This window comes from Puma concolor, chromosome B2 (genome assembly GCF_028749965.1).
Source record: "Puma concolor isolate L17-30 chromosome B2, mPumCon1.1.hap2, whole genome shotgun sequence".
In the NCBI taxonomy this organism is placed as follows: Eukaryota; Metazoa; Chordata; class Mammalia; order Carnivora; family Felidae; genus Puma; species Puma concolor.
In genome coordinates this window covers 145,417,403-145,430,219 of record NC_141671.1, presented here as the reverse complement: position 1 = coordinate 145,430,219, position 12,817 = coordinate 145,417,403, and the positions used below count along the sequence as shown (strand labels likewise).

The 12,817-nt window shown below is 46.8% G+C and overlaps 1 protein-coding gene across 4 annotated transcripts in view; it reads right to left on the bottom strand.

The window, feature by feature from the left end:
* Positions 1-12,817, bottom strand: part of FNDC1 (fibronectin type III domain containing 1) — a 107,595-nt gene that overhangs the window by 32,602 nt on the left and 62,176 nt on the right. For all 4 annotated transcript variants that reach the window (XM_086708252.1, XM_086708255.1, XM_025925619.2 and 1 more), the window contains 4 exons: positions 10,167-12,761; positions 8,370-8,470; positions 6,075-6,186; positions 4,592-4,987 (listed from right to left, as the gene is read on the bottom strand). In XM_086708252.1, coding sequence (XP_086564378.1) covers positions 4,592-4,987; positions 6,075-6,186; positions 8,370-8,470; positions 10,167-12,761 — 3,204 coding nt within the window. The remainder of the gene's footprint in view (positions 1-4,591; positions 4,988-6,074; positions 6,187-8,369; positions 8,471-10,166; positions 12,762-12,817) is intronic.

Below are 12,817 nucleotides of genomic sequence, written 5' to 3'. Positions count from 1 at the left end.
CTACAAGATAACCTACTGAGTAGGAGAGGATATCTGCAAATGACATATCCCTTTATAGGGTTAGTATCCAAAATATATAAAGAATTTATACAATTTGACACACATAAAAACAAATAGTCCAATTAAAAATGGGCAGAGGACATGAACAGACATTTTCCCAAAGAAGACATCCAGATGGCCAACAGACACATGAAAAGATGCTCATCATCACTTATCATCAGGGAAATGCAAATTGAATCCACAATGAGGTATCATCTCACAGCTGTCAGAACGACTAAAATCAAAAACACAAGAGACAACAGGTGTGGTGAGGATGTGGAGAAAAAGAAACCCTCGTGCACTGTTGTTGGAAATGCAAATTAGCACAGCCACTGTGGAAACAGTATGGAGGCTCCTCAAAAAGTTAAAAAGAGAACTAGCCTACGATCCTGCAAGTACACTACTGGGTATTTACCCCGAGAACACAAAAACACTAATTCAAAGGGATACATGCACCCCTTATGTCTATAGCAGCATTATTTACAACAGGCAAGATATGGAAGCAGCCCGGTTATCCACTGACTGATGAACGGATAAAGAAGATGTGGTATAGATATACAATGGAATACCATTCAGCCATAAAAAAAGAATGAAATCTTGCCATTTGCGATGACATGGATGGAACCAGAGAGTATAACGCTAAGTGAAATAAGTCATTCAGAGAATGAAAAATACCACATGATTTCACTCATATGAGCAATTTAAGAAACAAAAAAACCAAGCAAAGCGGGGTGGGGGGAGAGAGACAGAGAAAGAGAGAGACAAACCAAGAGACAGACTCTTGTCTATAGAGAACAAACTGATGGCAACCAGAGGGGAGGTGGGCGCAGGGGAAGGAGGAAATCGGCTATGGGGATTAAGGAGTGCACCTGCTGTGTTGAGCACCGGGTGATTAAAATAAAAACTTTAAAGGAAAAGGAAGTGTGATGGAGGAATAATGAGTGGGCAGTGAGACCTGGCAGTGGAGATCAAAGGGCAAAATAAGTCAGAGGAGACACCAAGGCTTAGGCCTGGAGAGCTCTCTGGGTTACTGCCAAACAATCTTTAGCTTGTCCTGGTTTATTTTATAAATGAACAATTTGGTTTTCTTTCTTTATTTCTTTTATGTTTATTTATTTTTGAGAGAGAGAAAGGGAGAAAGAGAGAGACCATGTGAGTGGGGGAGGGGCAGAAAGAGGGAGACACAGGATCCGAAGCTGAGCTGTCAGCCCAGAGCCCGACGCGGGGCTCGAACTCACAAACTATGAGATCATGACCTGAGCTAAAGTCGGCTGCTTAACCAACTGAGCCACCCAGGCGCCCCACAACTTGGTTTTCTGACAAGAGAGTGAGTTGTTTCTACCTGCTGTCATTTCCATTATATTGTGAGCTTTTCAGAGGCAGAGGCATGTCACCTACTTTTCTGTTATCTCCCAAGACACCTGATCCACATGCAGATGATTAGTGATCATCTGCTAATTTTATTTTATTTGATAAAATTATGAATGAAACCAGAATAACAAAACAAGAGCTACTCTATCGCTTTTTAGTTTACCGCGAGGGTTTTCTCAAAATGATGTCACCTGCCAAAATGATAAAGACAAAACATCTATCAAATGAATGTACTCAATTCTAAATCAGGGCTGATCTAGACCCAAAACTTAATCATGCTGGCCTTCACTTTCAGAACCTATCATTGGAAAGTATAAAAAACCCACCATGTCGGTATCATTAGTTATTAGGGACTGTAAATCAAAACCACCAGGAGGTACCACTTTGCGCCCATTAGGATGGTGAGAATGAAAAGGACAGACAATAACAAGTGTTGGTGAAGGTGTGGAGAAATCAGAAGCCTCATACCCTGCTGCTGGGAATGTAAAATGATGCAGCCACTATGGAAAACAGTTTAGCAGTTCCTCAAAAACATAAATACAGAGTTCCCATTGGACACAGCAAGTCTCTTACCTATACCCCAGAGAACTGAACACAGGTGTTAAAAAAAAAAAAATTGTACACGATGTTCATGGCAGCATTATTCATAATAGCCAAAAGGTGAAAACAACCCAGATGTCCATTGACCAGTAAATGGATAAAATGTGGTTTATCCACACAATGGAATACTGATCAGCAGTCAAAGAAATAAAGTACAGATATATTCTGCAACATGGATGAAACTTGAATACAAATCATGCTAAGTGAAAGAAGCTAGACACAAAGGCCACATATTGGATTCCATTTCTATGAAATGTCCAGAATAGACAAACCCATAGAGCCCGAAAGTGGATTCGTGGTTTCCCAGGGGTTAGAAGGAGGGGGAAGCGAGGAATGATGGCTAATGGGTATGGAATTTCTTTTGGGGTGATGGAAATGTTCTAGAATTTGATAGTGGTGATGGTTGCACAACCCTGTATACTAAAAACCACTAAACTATACAGTTTAGAAGGGTAAACTTTATAGTATGTGAGTTATATCTCAAGAAAGCTATAATTTTAAAATTTTTAAATGAAAATAACTATGATTAGAATTAATACGAGGAAGAAAATAAAGCTGTCAGTGGAGCAGTCTAAATAAAAAAGGAAGGTCAACCATACAGGAAAAACTTTTAAATAATAATTATAGTACATTTTAACATTGTATAAAGATTACATGTTGCTTTCCCTAAATTTAGTTTTTTCAAAGACCTTGTATTGATTTGTACTTATTTTGAAAATGCTGCCTAAAGGCCAATTATAATTAACACTTGGATACTAATTCGGCCTGGGCTAGGGACACAGAAGGATGACATAAATGAAGTAAAAAAACATACACATACATCATTATTTGCAAAAGAAGGAGAAGGGGAAAGAGGGGAAGGAGGGGAGGAGGGGGGGAGGAGGAGGTGGAGGAGGAGGAGGAACAAAAATACCATGAAAAAGTGACTTTCAAGCCAAATAAAAGTCCAAAAATCCAGAGTAAATGAAATGAATATGCTACAAGCCCTCTGTAAAAGTAGACAAAAGAAAATGCAAATATTCATTAAAATGGTAGTAATTCAAATCCAAAATAGTCACTCTTCTGGTTGCAAACAATTATTAAGTAAATATCTGTTCCAATGATACCTCGATTAAAAGAAAAATAAACATGTCTGAGGTGCTTGGGTGGCTCAGTTGGTTAAGCCTTTGACTTCGGCTCAGGTCATGATCTCACAGTTTGTAAGTTTGAGCCCCGCATCAGGCTCTGTGCTGATGGCTCAGAGCCTGGAACCGGCTTCAGATTCTGTGTCTCCCTCTCTCTCTCTGACCCTCCCCTGTTCATGCGCTGTCTCTCAAAATTAAATAAACACTAAAAAAATGGTTTTAAATAAAAAATACAAAAATGAATGCACCAATGTATGCAGAAGTAAAAGGTCAAGGGAAGTACGTAATATTTTCATACCAGAAATCCAAAGGTAAATTCCAATTCGTGGTCACTGGGTTAAATGATAGTGTGCAAATCTTCCCAACAGCCCTCTTCCTCAGCATGTTTCCTTGTTCTTTGGTGTGAATTTTTAGATGTGTCCAATGTTGCTGTGTATTTGGAGCGTTTCTGCGGGAAGACCGACTTCAAACAGAATTCCCATTTTGAATACAGCGTTCAAGTTCAAGTTGATTGGGCTTATCATGGTCAACAAGGCTGTGCAAAAGACCGGGCATGCAAATTGATTCCTGAAATGAAGCGCCTTCACTCTGCATCAGCTTAAAAAGACATGTTTTACAGCCTACATTGCGATTCATCTCAACCTAAGGGAAAGAGGATGAGTTTGCTTCCTCCGAGCCTGACACAAATGCAGGATGACCTCTCACGAAGCAGCCTGAGCAGGGACTGAGCGGAAAAGATGATGACTCTGCAGCTCCCCTGAGACCAGACCGAAGAGTCCTTGCTTCAGGGGGAATGGGCCCCTCTCAGCAGGCAGACACTCCAGGGGCAGAGGACAGTCCTGACTGGGTGTCCCGCAGCAGGGGAAATGACACAGCCCTACCCAGCGGACAGCAGTCCTACCCTGCAGCCACCAGAGCCCAGCTGCTCAAGGATCAGCATTTTCCAAAGGGAGCGCTGATCAAGAAAGTGTTCAGCTGGCAAATGTGCTCAGGACACTACTCTTCTTGGAAACTCACAATGAGGCTATTCAGTGATCTGAACAATCCAACCATAAGAGATCATTAACCTAGTTTAAATCACATAGCTAATCACAGAACCTTTTCATTACAAAAATACAGCAGGTGCGGATCTACGATGATCCAGTAATAGCCACTTGGGGAAACGCTAGTCCACACTTGTCATGTTCCATGTTTTAGCTACATTTTTGACTTGGGTTGTGATAGGGTTGCCAGGCAAATCATTATTCATATTAAGTATGTCCCATGCCGTACGTTTCTTTGCTAAATCTGGCAGCCCCAGTTGAGACACGGTGTCCTGAGCAAACCCCGTGGGACTAGAGACGCCTCTACTCACCATTCCACGGTGACCTACTTACCCCTCCCTGCAGCCTCTGTGACTCTACTCTCAAACGCAGCATGCTAGTTACGTGGGCCACCGTTACAACGAAGGCCGTTACCTTCTTCGGGGTGGCACTCTGGGACCCCGCTGGAGCCCATTATGAGGTTGCCATCTTCATCGTGCCGCTCCAGGGTCCCAGGGGGACAGGTGGGAACAGGGGTGGTGGGTTCAGGGGTGGTGGTTGTCTGCGTAGTGGTTCGAATCGTGGTCGTTGGACGTGTGGTGGTGGTCGTGCGGCGGGTGGTGGTGGTCGTGGGTCTTGGGGTTGTCGTGGTGGGTGGTGTGGTTGTGGCGGGGGCACGGGTGGTTGTTTTCACAACCTCCAAGCCCACCAGGGGCTTCCCTCCAAGACTCAGAATGGGTTTATCCTGGGCACTGGCCAGAGGTTTGCCATGCCGCCCCTGCCCAAAGAGGGGAAGGCCATCAGGGCTCACCACAGGCGTCCCTCCCAGATCTGAAACAAAACCGAACCAAAGCCGTGCAACAAGATGAAATAATCCAGAGGAGGTAAAAAATAAACGCAGAGTGTCTTCTCAAACTTACGTATTTGTGTATTTTAAACAGTAAAAAGCAAAGGAAGGAATAAAAGAATGTTAACAGAGGTAGCAATGTCTGCCGTTATCCAGAGATTTCTGGGCTTATTATATTGCCCATTACTCTGTATTACCTTATTAAATATGTAAATACTTCATCGATATGTCCGATTACCTTGAAACGACTCTTAGTCTCTGGTAAGGAAAGTAATTCTTTCCTCCTCCGGATTCCTAAGCCTCAGGAGGAAAAGTGTTACATTGTACCAGGGGTGGCAAACTCACTCTTCAAAGGGCCAGAGGAGAAGGAGGGCCAGATATTTTAAGCTTTATGTTGCAGCTACTCAACTCTGCCATGAAACTTTGGGGCGCCTGGGTGGTTCAGTTGGTTAAGCATCTGACTCTTGATCTCGGCTCAGGTCGTGATCTCAAGGTCCGTGAGTTTGAGCCCCGCATCAGGCTTTGTGAATCCCTACTTGGGATTCTTTCTCTCTCTCTCTCTCTCTCTGTCCCTCCTCCACTTGTGAGCACTCGCTCTCTCTCTCTCTCTCTCTCTCTCTCAAAATAAATAAATTTAAAAAAAAAAGCATAGAGAGTACACAAAGGAGTGTTTCTGTACATTTCGAATAATTTTCACTTCACAAATATTATTCTTTGATTTTTTTCCCAATCGTTTAAAAGTGCAAAAACGCGTTTGACCTCACAGGCATTACAAGAGCAGGCAGCAGGCAGGGCTTGGTCTTCGTGCCATGGTTTGCTGCCTCCTGTGGCTCTAGGCTGCCCTATTTCAAGAACAAAGTCGAGCACCACCTTTTCTGGAGGCTGGGATCTGAAGCAAGGGTATAACTACACTTGTGTCAGGGGAAAAGCTACGTTCTGCCCCTGTGGGGCACTCCTTTCCACATGGCTAAACGTAACTGGACCAAGGGCCCCCATCACAAATGGGGAGGGGGCTGTTATTCTACAGCGAATTCAGAACATTTTTGTGGCCGAAAAACCACTGTCACTTACCCACAATGGTGCGACCATCTCCTCCCAGTTTAATCCGAAGAGGAGTTCCTTGTGAATCTTGGAGGTACCTTCCCTCTTCATTTAATACCAACCCACGGTCGAGATCCACGACCTAAACCCATGACACAGATTAAAGAATATACTGAGCATTAATCCAACTACACAAACATATGCATGAAGCCTCCACAGAAGGAGACCATAATGTGAGTAGGAAACATTATTTTTGTCCACATCATTTGCAAGGTTTAAGAATGAAGTGTAAATGTCACATTATTGTTTACCCATAGAATATGTAAATTGTTTTAAGTTTCTCAAATACGCAAAACATGTGCAAAATGCTGCTACCATTTAGTATGCTGTGTGTAATGCTGAAAAGCAGGAAACAACTTAAGTGTTCATGAGTGGAAGGAAGGGGTTAAATACATTATGGCCCATCCATACAGTGGAATGCTAGCAGCCCATGATACAGATTTGGCAATTCTACATATATTGACATCAACTGCTACAGACTCAGATTACAGGACTGCCTATTTTGCAGAAATAAAAATATATCCATGTGTATATGTAAGCTTAAAACTGCAGGGAAAAATACTCTGGACGGACATACCCCAAACTGTTAGTAATGGTTTTCTCTGAGGCGTAGTTTGGGGTATTTATTAGCCTAAAATATATCTATTTCATAGATTTCTGAATTGTTTTAACTTCCAGCCATGACCATGTATTGCTAGTGTATTAAAAATAGGAAATGTTTCCATCAGTCTGTTAATGTTAAACATCGAAGTTGCTATAACAAATTAATTTGTAATTAAATTGCCTAATATAGAATGCATGCAAAAACTTCATATTCTAAGGAATCATAAAATTGGGGCGAGGGGAAGCTATTACCATCCCTGTTAAGAAACAAGCTCATTCTATATACACTGGTGGATCTCCAAGTGTGGCCTGGACCGGCAGCCTCAGCGTCAGCTGGGAAACTGTCTGCTATGCTAATTACCTAGCCCTACCCCAGACCTTAACTGACAAGTCCCATGATGTCTGAGAACCATGACTGCACAGAAGGCCACAGGAGGAAGCCACTTTGTTGGGTGCTGTCTTGGTAATTAAAACTCATTTGTATAAACCCTACTTTTGAACTCGACTCCATACCGTTTCTATGCAAAATTGTTTACAATGAAGGGTGCTCAGTCAGTTAAGCATCCAGCTCTTGATTTCAGCTCAGGTCATGATCTCAACGTTTGTGAGTTTGAGTCCCACGTCAGGCTCTGCGCTGACAGTCTGGAGCCTGCTTGGGATTCTCTGTCTCTGTCTGTCTCTCTCTCTCTGCCTCTCCCCTGTTCATTCTCTCCCTCCCTCCCTCCCTCTCTCTCTATCTCAAAATAAATAAATAAACTTAAAAAAAAAGTTTTGCAAAAATCATTTACGATGACATTTTGCTTTAATATACATTCTTCCTTTATAAATTCCTGTTCCTTTGAGAAATGATTAAATGTATCTTTTACCTGTGACTAAAACTTTTATGAGTCTCTCAATATGTTTTCTTACATCTTACTGTCATAAAGGGGAAGTTTTGACCAGGAATTCCCAGTCAAACTATGAATAATTGCATAATGAATAATGAAAAATGAAAAATATTTTAAATCCTGGGACTTTGTAAAGTGTTCTCCCCATTATCCTCTAACCTGCCAAGAAATCCCTAGCATTTATCTTAACCTCAGGAAGTGAAAGTCATTAAAGCTTAAGCATATATAAAATACTAATAATTATTTTTTATTTCAGTCAAACAACAATTATTGGAAAATTCAAAAGGTGATCTGTTAAAAATTGCCTGTTTGATTCAGTATGTTTTGATTTGCTCATTTGTTTTTACCCTTTTGTTTGCAAAGGATTTGAGACAATTTACAGGGAAAACATGTGTATACTAGTTAATCTAAGTAATAAGAAAAACAATAAAAATAAAGCTATCAGAGGTGAAGCAGAAGAAGCCCATTTGAGAGGCTAAGCACTAGCGTGCAGTTGGAACATACGTCTGTGTGATTTTCCTAACCCGTCAAAGCAAACGGGAAAGAAAGGCCCCTTTTATTTTATTGGCAATGCGAAGAAAGCACACTAGTGATTCAGGGGAATGAAGGTCTTTCTGAGCACTGGAAGAAACAACATGCATGTATACTGACATTGAGTGGTTACAACTAGAGAAGAAAAATGAAATACCATTTCGTTTATTGTTGCAAAATGCCCACCATTTTCTCCTCCCAACAGCATGAAAATAACTGGTATGTGTAAAGAAGTTTACCCTACCCACTTTGTTCCTTGAGGGCCATTGATAATTCTTTGTCCACTTGGCTTTCCATTACTACCAGGAAGTACTTTTGCTTCTACATTTGGTCTGCCATTATAACCTACATGGCACGGAAGAAAGAAAGATGAAAGAAAAAACACAGCAAAAACAACAAAAAAAAAATCTGGTAAATTCAACACTCCTGTCAAGTTGGTTTCATACCAAACTCTAAGCAGTAACATATCATTTCTAAAAGAAATACTAAACAGGATTTTAAACCAATAGCTTATACATATTAGATGCCAGTCTTAAATTGTGACTTCCAAATACCCAGTATGAATGTCTATTAAAAGTACAGTAAAGTCACAGTTTTCTGACAATATTGGGGAAAGGTGACAGTCCAGAGTAAGTAAATTTTCTAGATAAAGCTTAAGACAGTAATGGCTATAGCATTATTTTAGCCAGTCGGAAGACAGAGGGAGAGTTGGAAGGATGGAGAACACTACCTCTAAAATAGACTAGATGCTGTCCTGTTCTTCTCAGATTATACTAAACCCAACAACTATTTCTAGCTGAATCAGGTCCAATCATCAGTCGCCAAGTGTGAACGCTCGGGGCTGACTCGAAGCTTGCTCACGTCTTTGGCGCTGCTTGAGAAGTGTTAGCGCAGAGAGAAAACAGAAGGTTCAGTTAGGGACCCCTTCCGTTGCTCTCTTGTCTGCTCCTAGCACCTGCCCTTCCTCTTCATCTCTGGGCATTTCTGATCAGCTACAGTTAGTGCAAGGTCCGCGCTGGGAGCGCTCTGGCCCAGCCCCACCCACAGCACCAAGTGCTTGGGCTTTCTGACAACTATTTGCAGGTCAGAGACTTATTTTTCTTGCTCAAATAGTTAATGAAAATTAAATATTTATGGAAATTCTGCTATCCACCAGGGAATGTGGATTTCACATCTATTATCAAGGTCTTAGAATTGCTTAAAGTAGTCCATTTTAATAGAAAACTGACCTCTCCATGGTGCATTGTTCTATGTCTTTACAGTGGGCCAAACTAACAATACATAGTACAGACTAACAAACACTAATACATTCTTTCAAGAATCGTCCATCATGCCCAAATTCCAAGCAAGGATTCTGCCCTGGGGTCCACGCAGACTCTAATTCATAGCTGTCTACATTCTGCCCTCAATGTAAGCCACACATCTGCCTGTTACTCCTCTGTGTGACAATCATCCTTAACATGCATTTTTTTTTCCTGGAAGTTTTAAACAACATTCACTGACTGCAAAGTCGAAGCGACACATCGGAGTCTGTCCCAGGGTGTGTTAAGTTGAGAATCAACAAGAACGAGGTCAAGCCTACACAGGTACCCAATTCCTTACTGTGGATTCTTTAAATCTACCGTGGCAGGTGAAGGACTAAAAATAACCTACAACACAGGAACCCGAGTCTGGCATCACGACCCGTGACACATTTTCACGGATTAAGAGCATATGTTCAGGAATTCAAAGAGGCAGCATGTGACAGAGGATCGGGCAGGGGCGGGGTTGGGGGGTGGGGGGGAATCCACATCTGGGATGGGAAGCTGTCTGACCTCGGGCAAACCGCTCAGATCCCGGAGCCCTGGCTTCCTCACCCGAAAACCAGGAGAAACAAGGCAAGAAGCAAGGTTAAGAGGATGAAATCACGTTCCGTCTGCAAAGCCCTTAGCACAGTGCGGCGACACAGTGGACACCCAATAAGGTAAAATGAAAGCCTCTCAAAATTGCTAGGAACGCTACTGAGAGCCACAATGAGAATGGTAAGTTAAAGGCACATTACCTGGCCTGGTAGGGGACCTCACAGGCTGGCGGGCCAGAGGGTTCCGGAACCTGGAGTTCATCATGCGCTGGCGCAAGGAGAGCATGGGGGTGGTGGCAGCATAGGCCGGAGGGGCGCGGGTGGTGAGCCGCACCCGGGCGGCGGGGCCTGCGGTGGCTGGGCTGCGGTGGGGGGGCCGGGGCGGGAGGTGTGGGGCTCTCGGGGGGCTGCCTGGAGGGGGAGGACGCTGCACTGGAGCGTCGCTCTCGTCCTGGGGGGCGCTCACCCTGGGAGGCGCGGGCACAACGAGGGGCTCAGTCTCGTCCTTAGCGCTGTTTTCGTCTGCGTATTTGCCGCCCCTGGGGCTGGAGGAGGAGGGCCACTTTAGAACAGAGGAAGACAGAGGGTCCTTGTCCTTTGCTCCTTTAAAAAACATCGCGTCTTCGTCGTCCTCCTCTGCCGAGACGGACTGCTGAGATTTAGACGGCAGGGGCTGGCGTTTGGACGGGGAGGCTGGGTCCTTCTTCCCCACAGCCTGGGGCCCCGACCGGCCCGGGCCCCTGGGGCGGGCGAGGGGCTGGGGGCGGGGGCTGCCGGGCCTCGGCGGGGAGACCGGGGGTCTGCGGAGGTGACTGTCGCCCGCGCCTCCTGCCTGAGCCTCCAGCTGGCTGTGCTTGGGAAGGGACGCGGTGGCCTCCCTGGCCCGGGCCGCTGCTTCTGCGCCGTCGTGGGGGGTTCCGCCAGATCGGCCTTCGGAATCCTCGCTGCGATTGTGGGGAGACGTGGGGAGCACCCCTCGGGAGTTGGCCGTGTGAGGGGACTGACTGCCTCTGGCCGCGTAGGGGTCCGAGAAAGAGGCGCTTTCCTGCGACGCGGGGTGGGGACGCTCGGGCTGGGGGTTGGCCGGCAGACGCCCCATCTCCTTGTTCTGGGGACCACGGGGCTGTGGCTGCGCCACGGAGACCTCGGAGGAAGGCACGCTGGCCCCGGGGTGGTGCTGTGACCGCCGAGCGGGGACCAGTTGCGCTTTGGGGTAGCCCCGCTCCACAGCCACTTCTGTGCTCTGCTGAACATCCTGCGCCTTGGGGGGCAGGGCTTTGCCCTGAGGATGGGCACCTGCCACAGTGCCCGCGGACTTGGGGTTCTCCGCCAGGGGCTCCTTCCGCTGAGCGCTCACCCCTCTCTGCGGGCTGCTTCTGAGGTGATCCACACCCAGGGAGGAAGGCTGCCTGGAGGAGGCGGAGGAGGAGGAGGACACGTGGTCGTGTACCACGGTGGCGGGAAGCGGCTTCTCGTCCTCTGCTTCACTCTCCGCGCCGTCTCTGTGGGTACTCGAGCCGTGCGTATGGTCAGCAGCTGACTGAGAATTCACCCTCGAGTGAACTCGGGGGGACACGGTGGACGGTGGGGAGCTGGAGGGATGCAGCCGGAGTCCTCGGCCGCTGCCAAACCGGCTGGGATATCTCGTGTGGGCAGCAAAGGGCTTGTTTCTGAACAAACTGAAATGCCCAGAGACAGGCGGACCCGCTGGCAGCCGGGCCCGGGACGTGGGAGCCGTGGCCTCAGCCTGCCTGCCTTTATCTTCTGTATCATTGTCACCAGCACCATCAGAGGCATCTCCTCCTTCAGAGGCCTGTGTCCTTGAGGAGACACCAGAAGACGAGGACGACTTGGACTGTGATGGCGCACTGGACTTGGTAGCTGGGGTGTCGTGCCCAGCCTTCCAGCCCCTGGACAGTGGAGCTCCGGGGTGTGGTTCAGGGGGCAAAACCCGAGATGACCCTCCCTGGGGAGGAGAAAGTTTGGAGGGTGGGACTGAAGCATCTGAATTTTCCTCCCTATCCCCCAAATGGGGTGCCCTCCGAGCGGGCAAGGCTGGTTTTGTGCCGTGGTGCGCAGGGCTCCTGTCCCGCAGGGCGCTGGAGGGGGCCTGGCGGCTGGGCCACAAGGCTGGCCGAGCGTGGGTGGGGCTCTTGGGAGGCGGCCGCTGGGAAGCGGTGTCCTTGGGGGCCGGGGAGCCTGCGGCTGGCTCTTCCTCCTCTTGGCCCACCGAGTCATTGTCAGCAGAGCTGGAGGGCAGGTTGGGGAAGGGCCCCCCTGAAGGGCGGTGAGGGCTGCCCTCAGTGGGCGTGTGGGGTGCAGACGAGGCTGGCGCGGAAGGGGAGGCCCCTGGACGAGGGTAGGGAGCCCTGTCTACACTTTCCTTTCGGGGCAGCGCTAGTGTGTGAGCTCTGGCTGGAGTCCTTCCAGGAGCAAGGGCTGGGGGGACAGATCTACTTGGTGGCCTCTGCTGTGGCTTCTGGTCTTGAGTCTCCGAGGACGCGGTTGGTGGGTCTCCCCGAGAATCCAGCTCCTCCTTGCCGGTGATTTCTGTCGACTGAAGATCTAAAACTGCAGTCTTCTTGGAGTGAACCTGGGGTTTCCTGGGCACCCCACCATTAGCCAATATTTTGTTCTTCAAGTCAAGAAGAGGACTCTTGACATTTCTGCCTCGGGGAGAAACAGGCAAATGAGTGTGTTTTGAGGAAGTGGGGGCTTTGGGAGACACCTCCGGCTTTTCAGGCTTCCAGTTATCCTCTGCGTGGGTTTTCTGCACATCGGACACGCCAGAGCCAGCTGTAATAGTTTTCAAAGATTTTGCCGTCAAAAAAGATTTGAAAGCCGTGCCACAT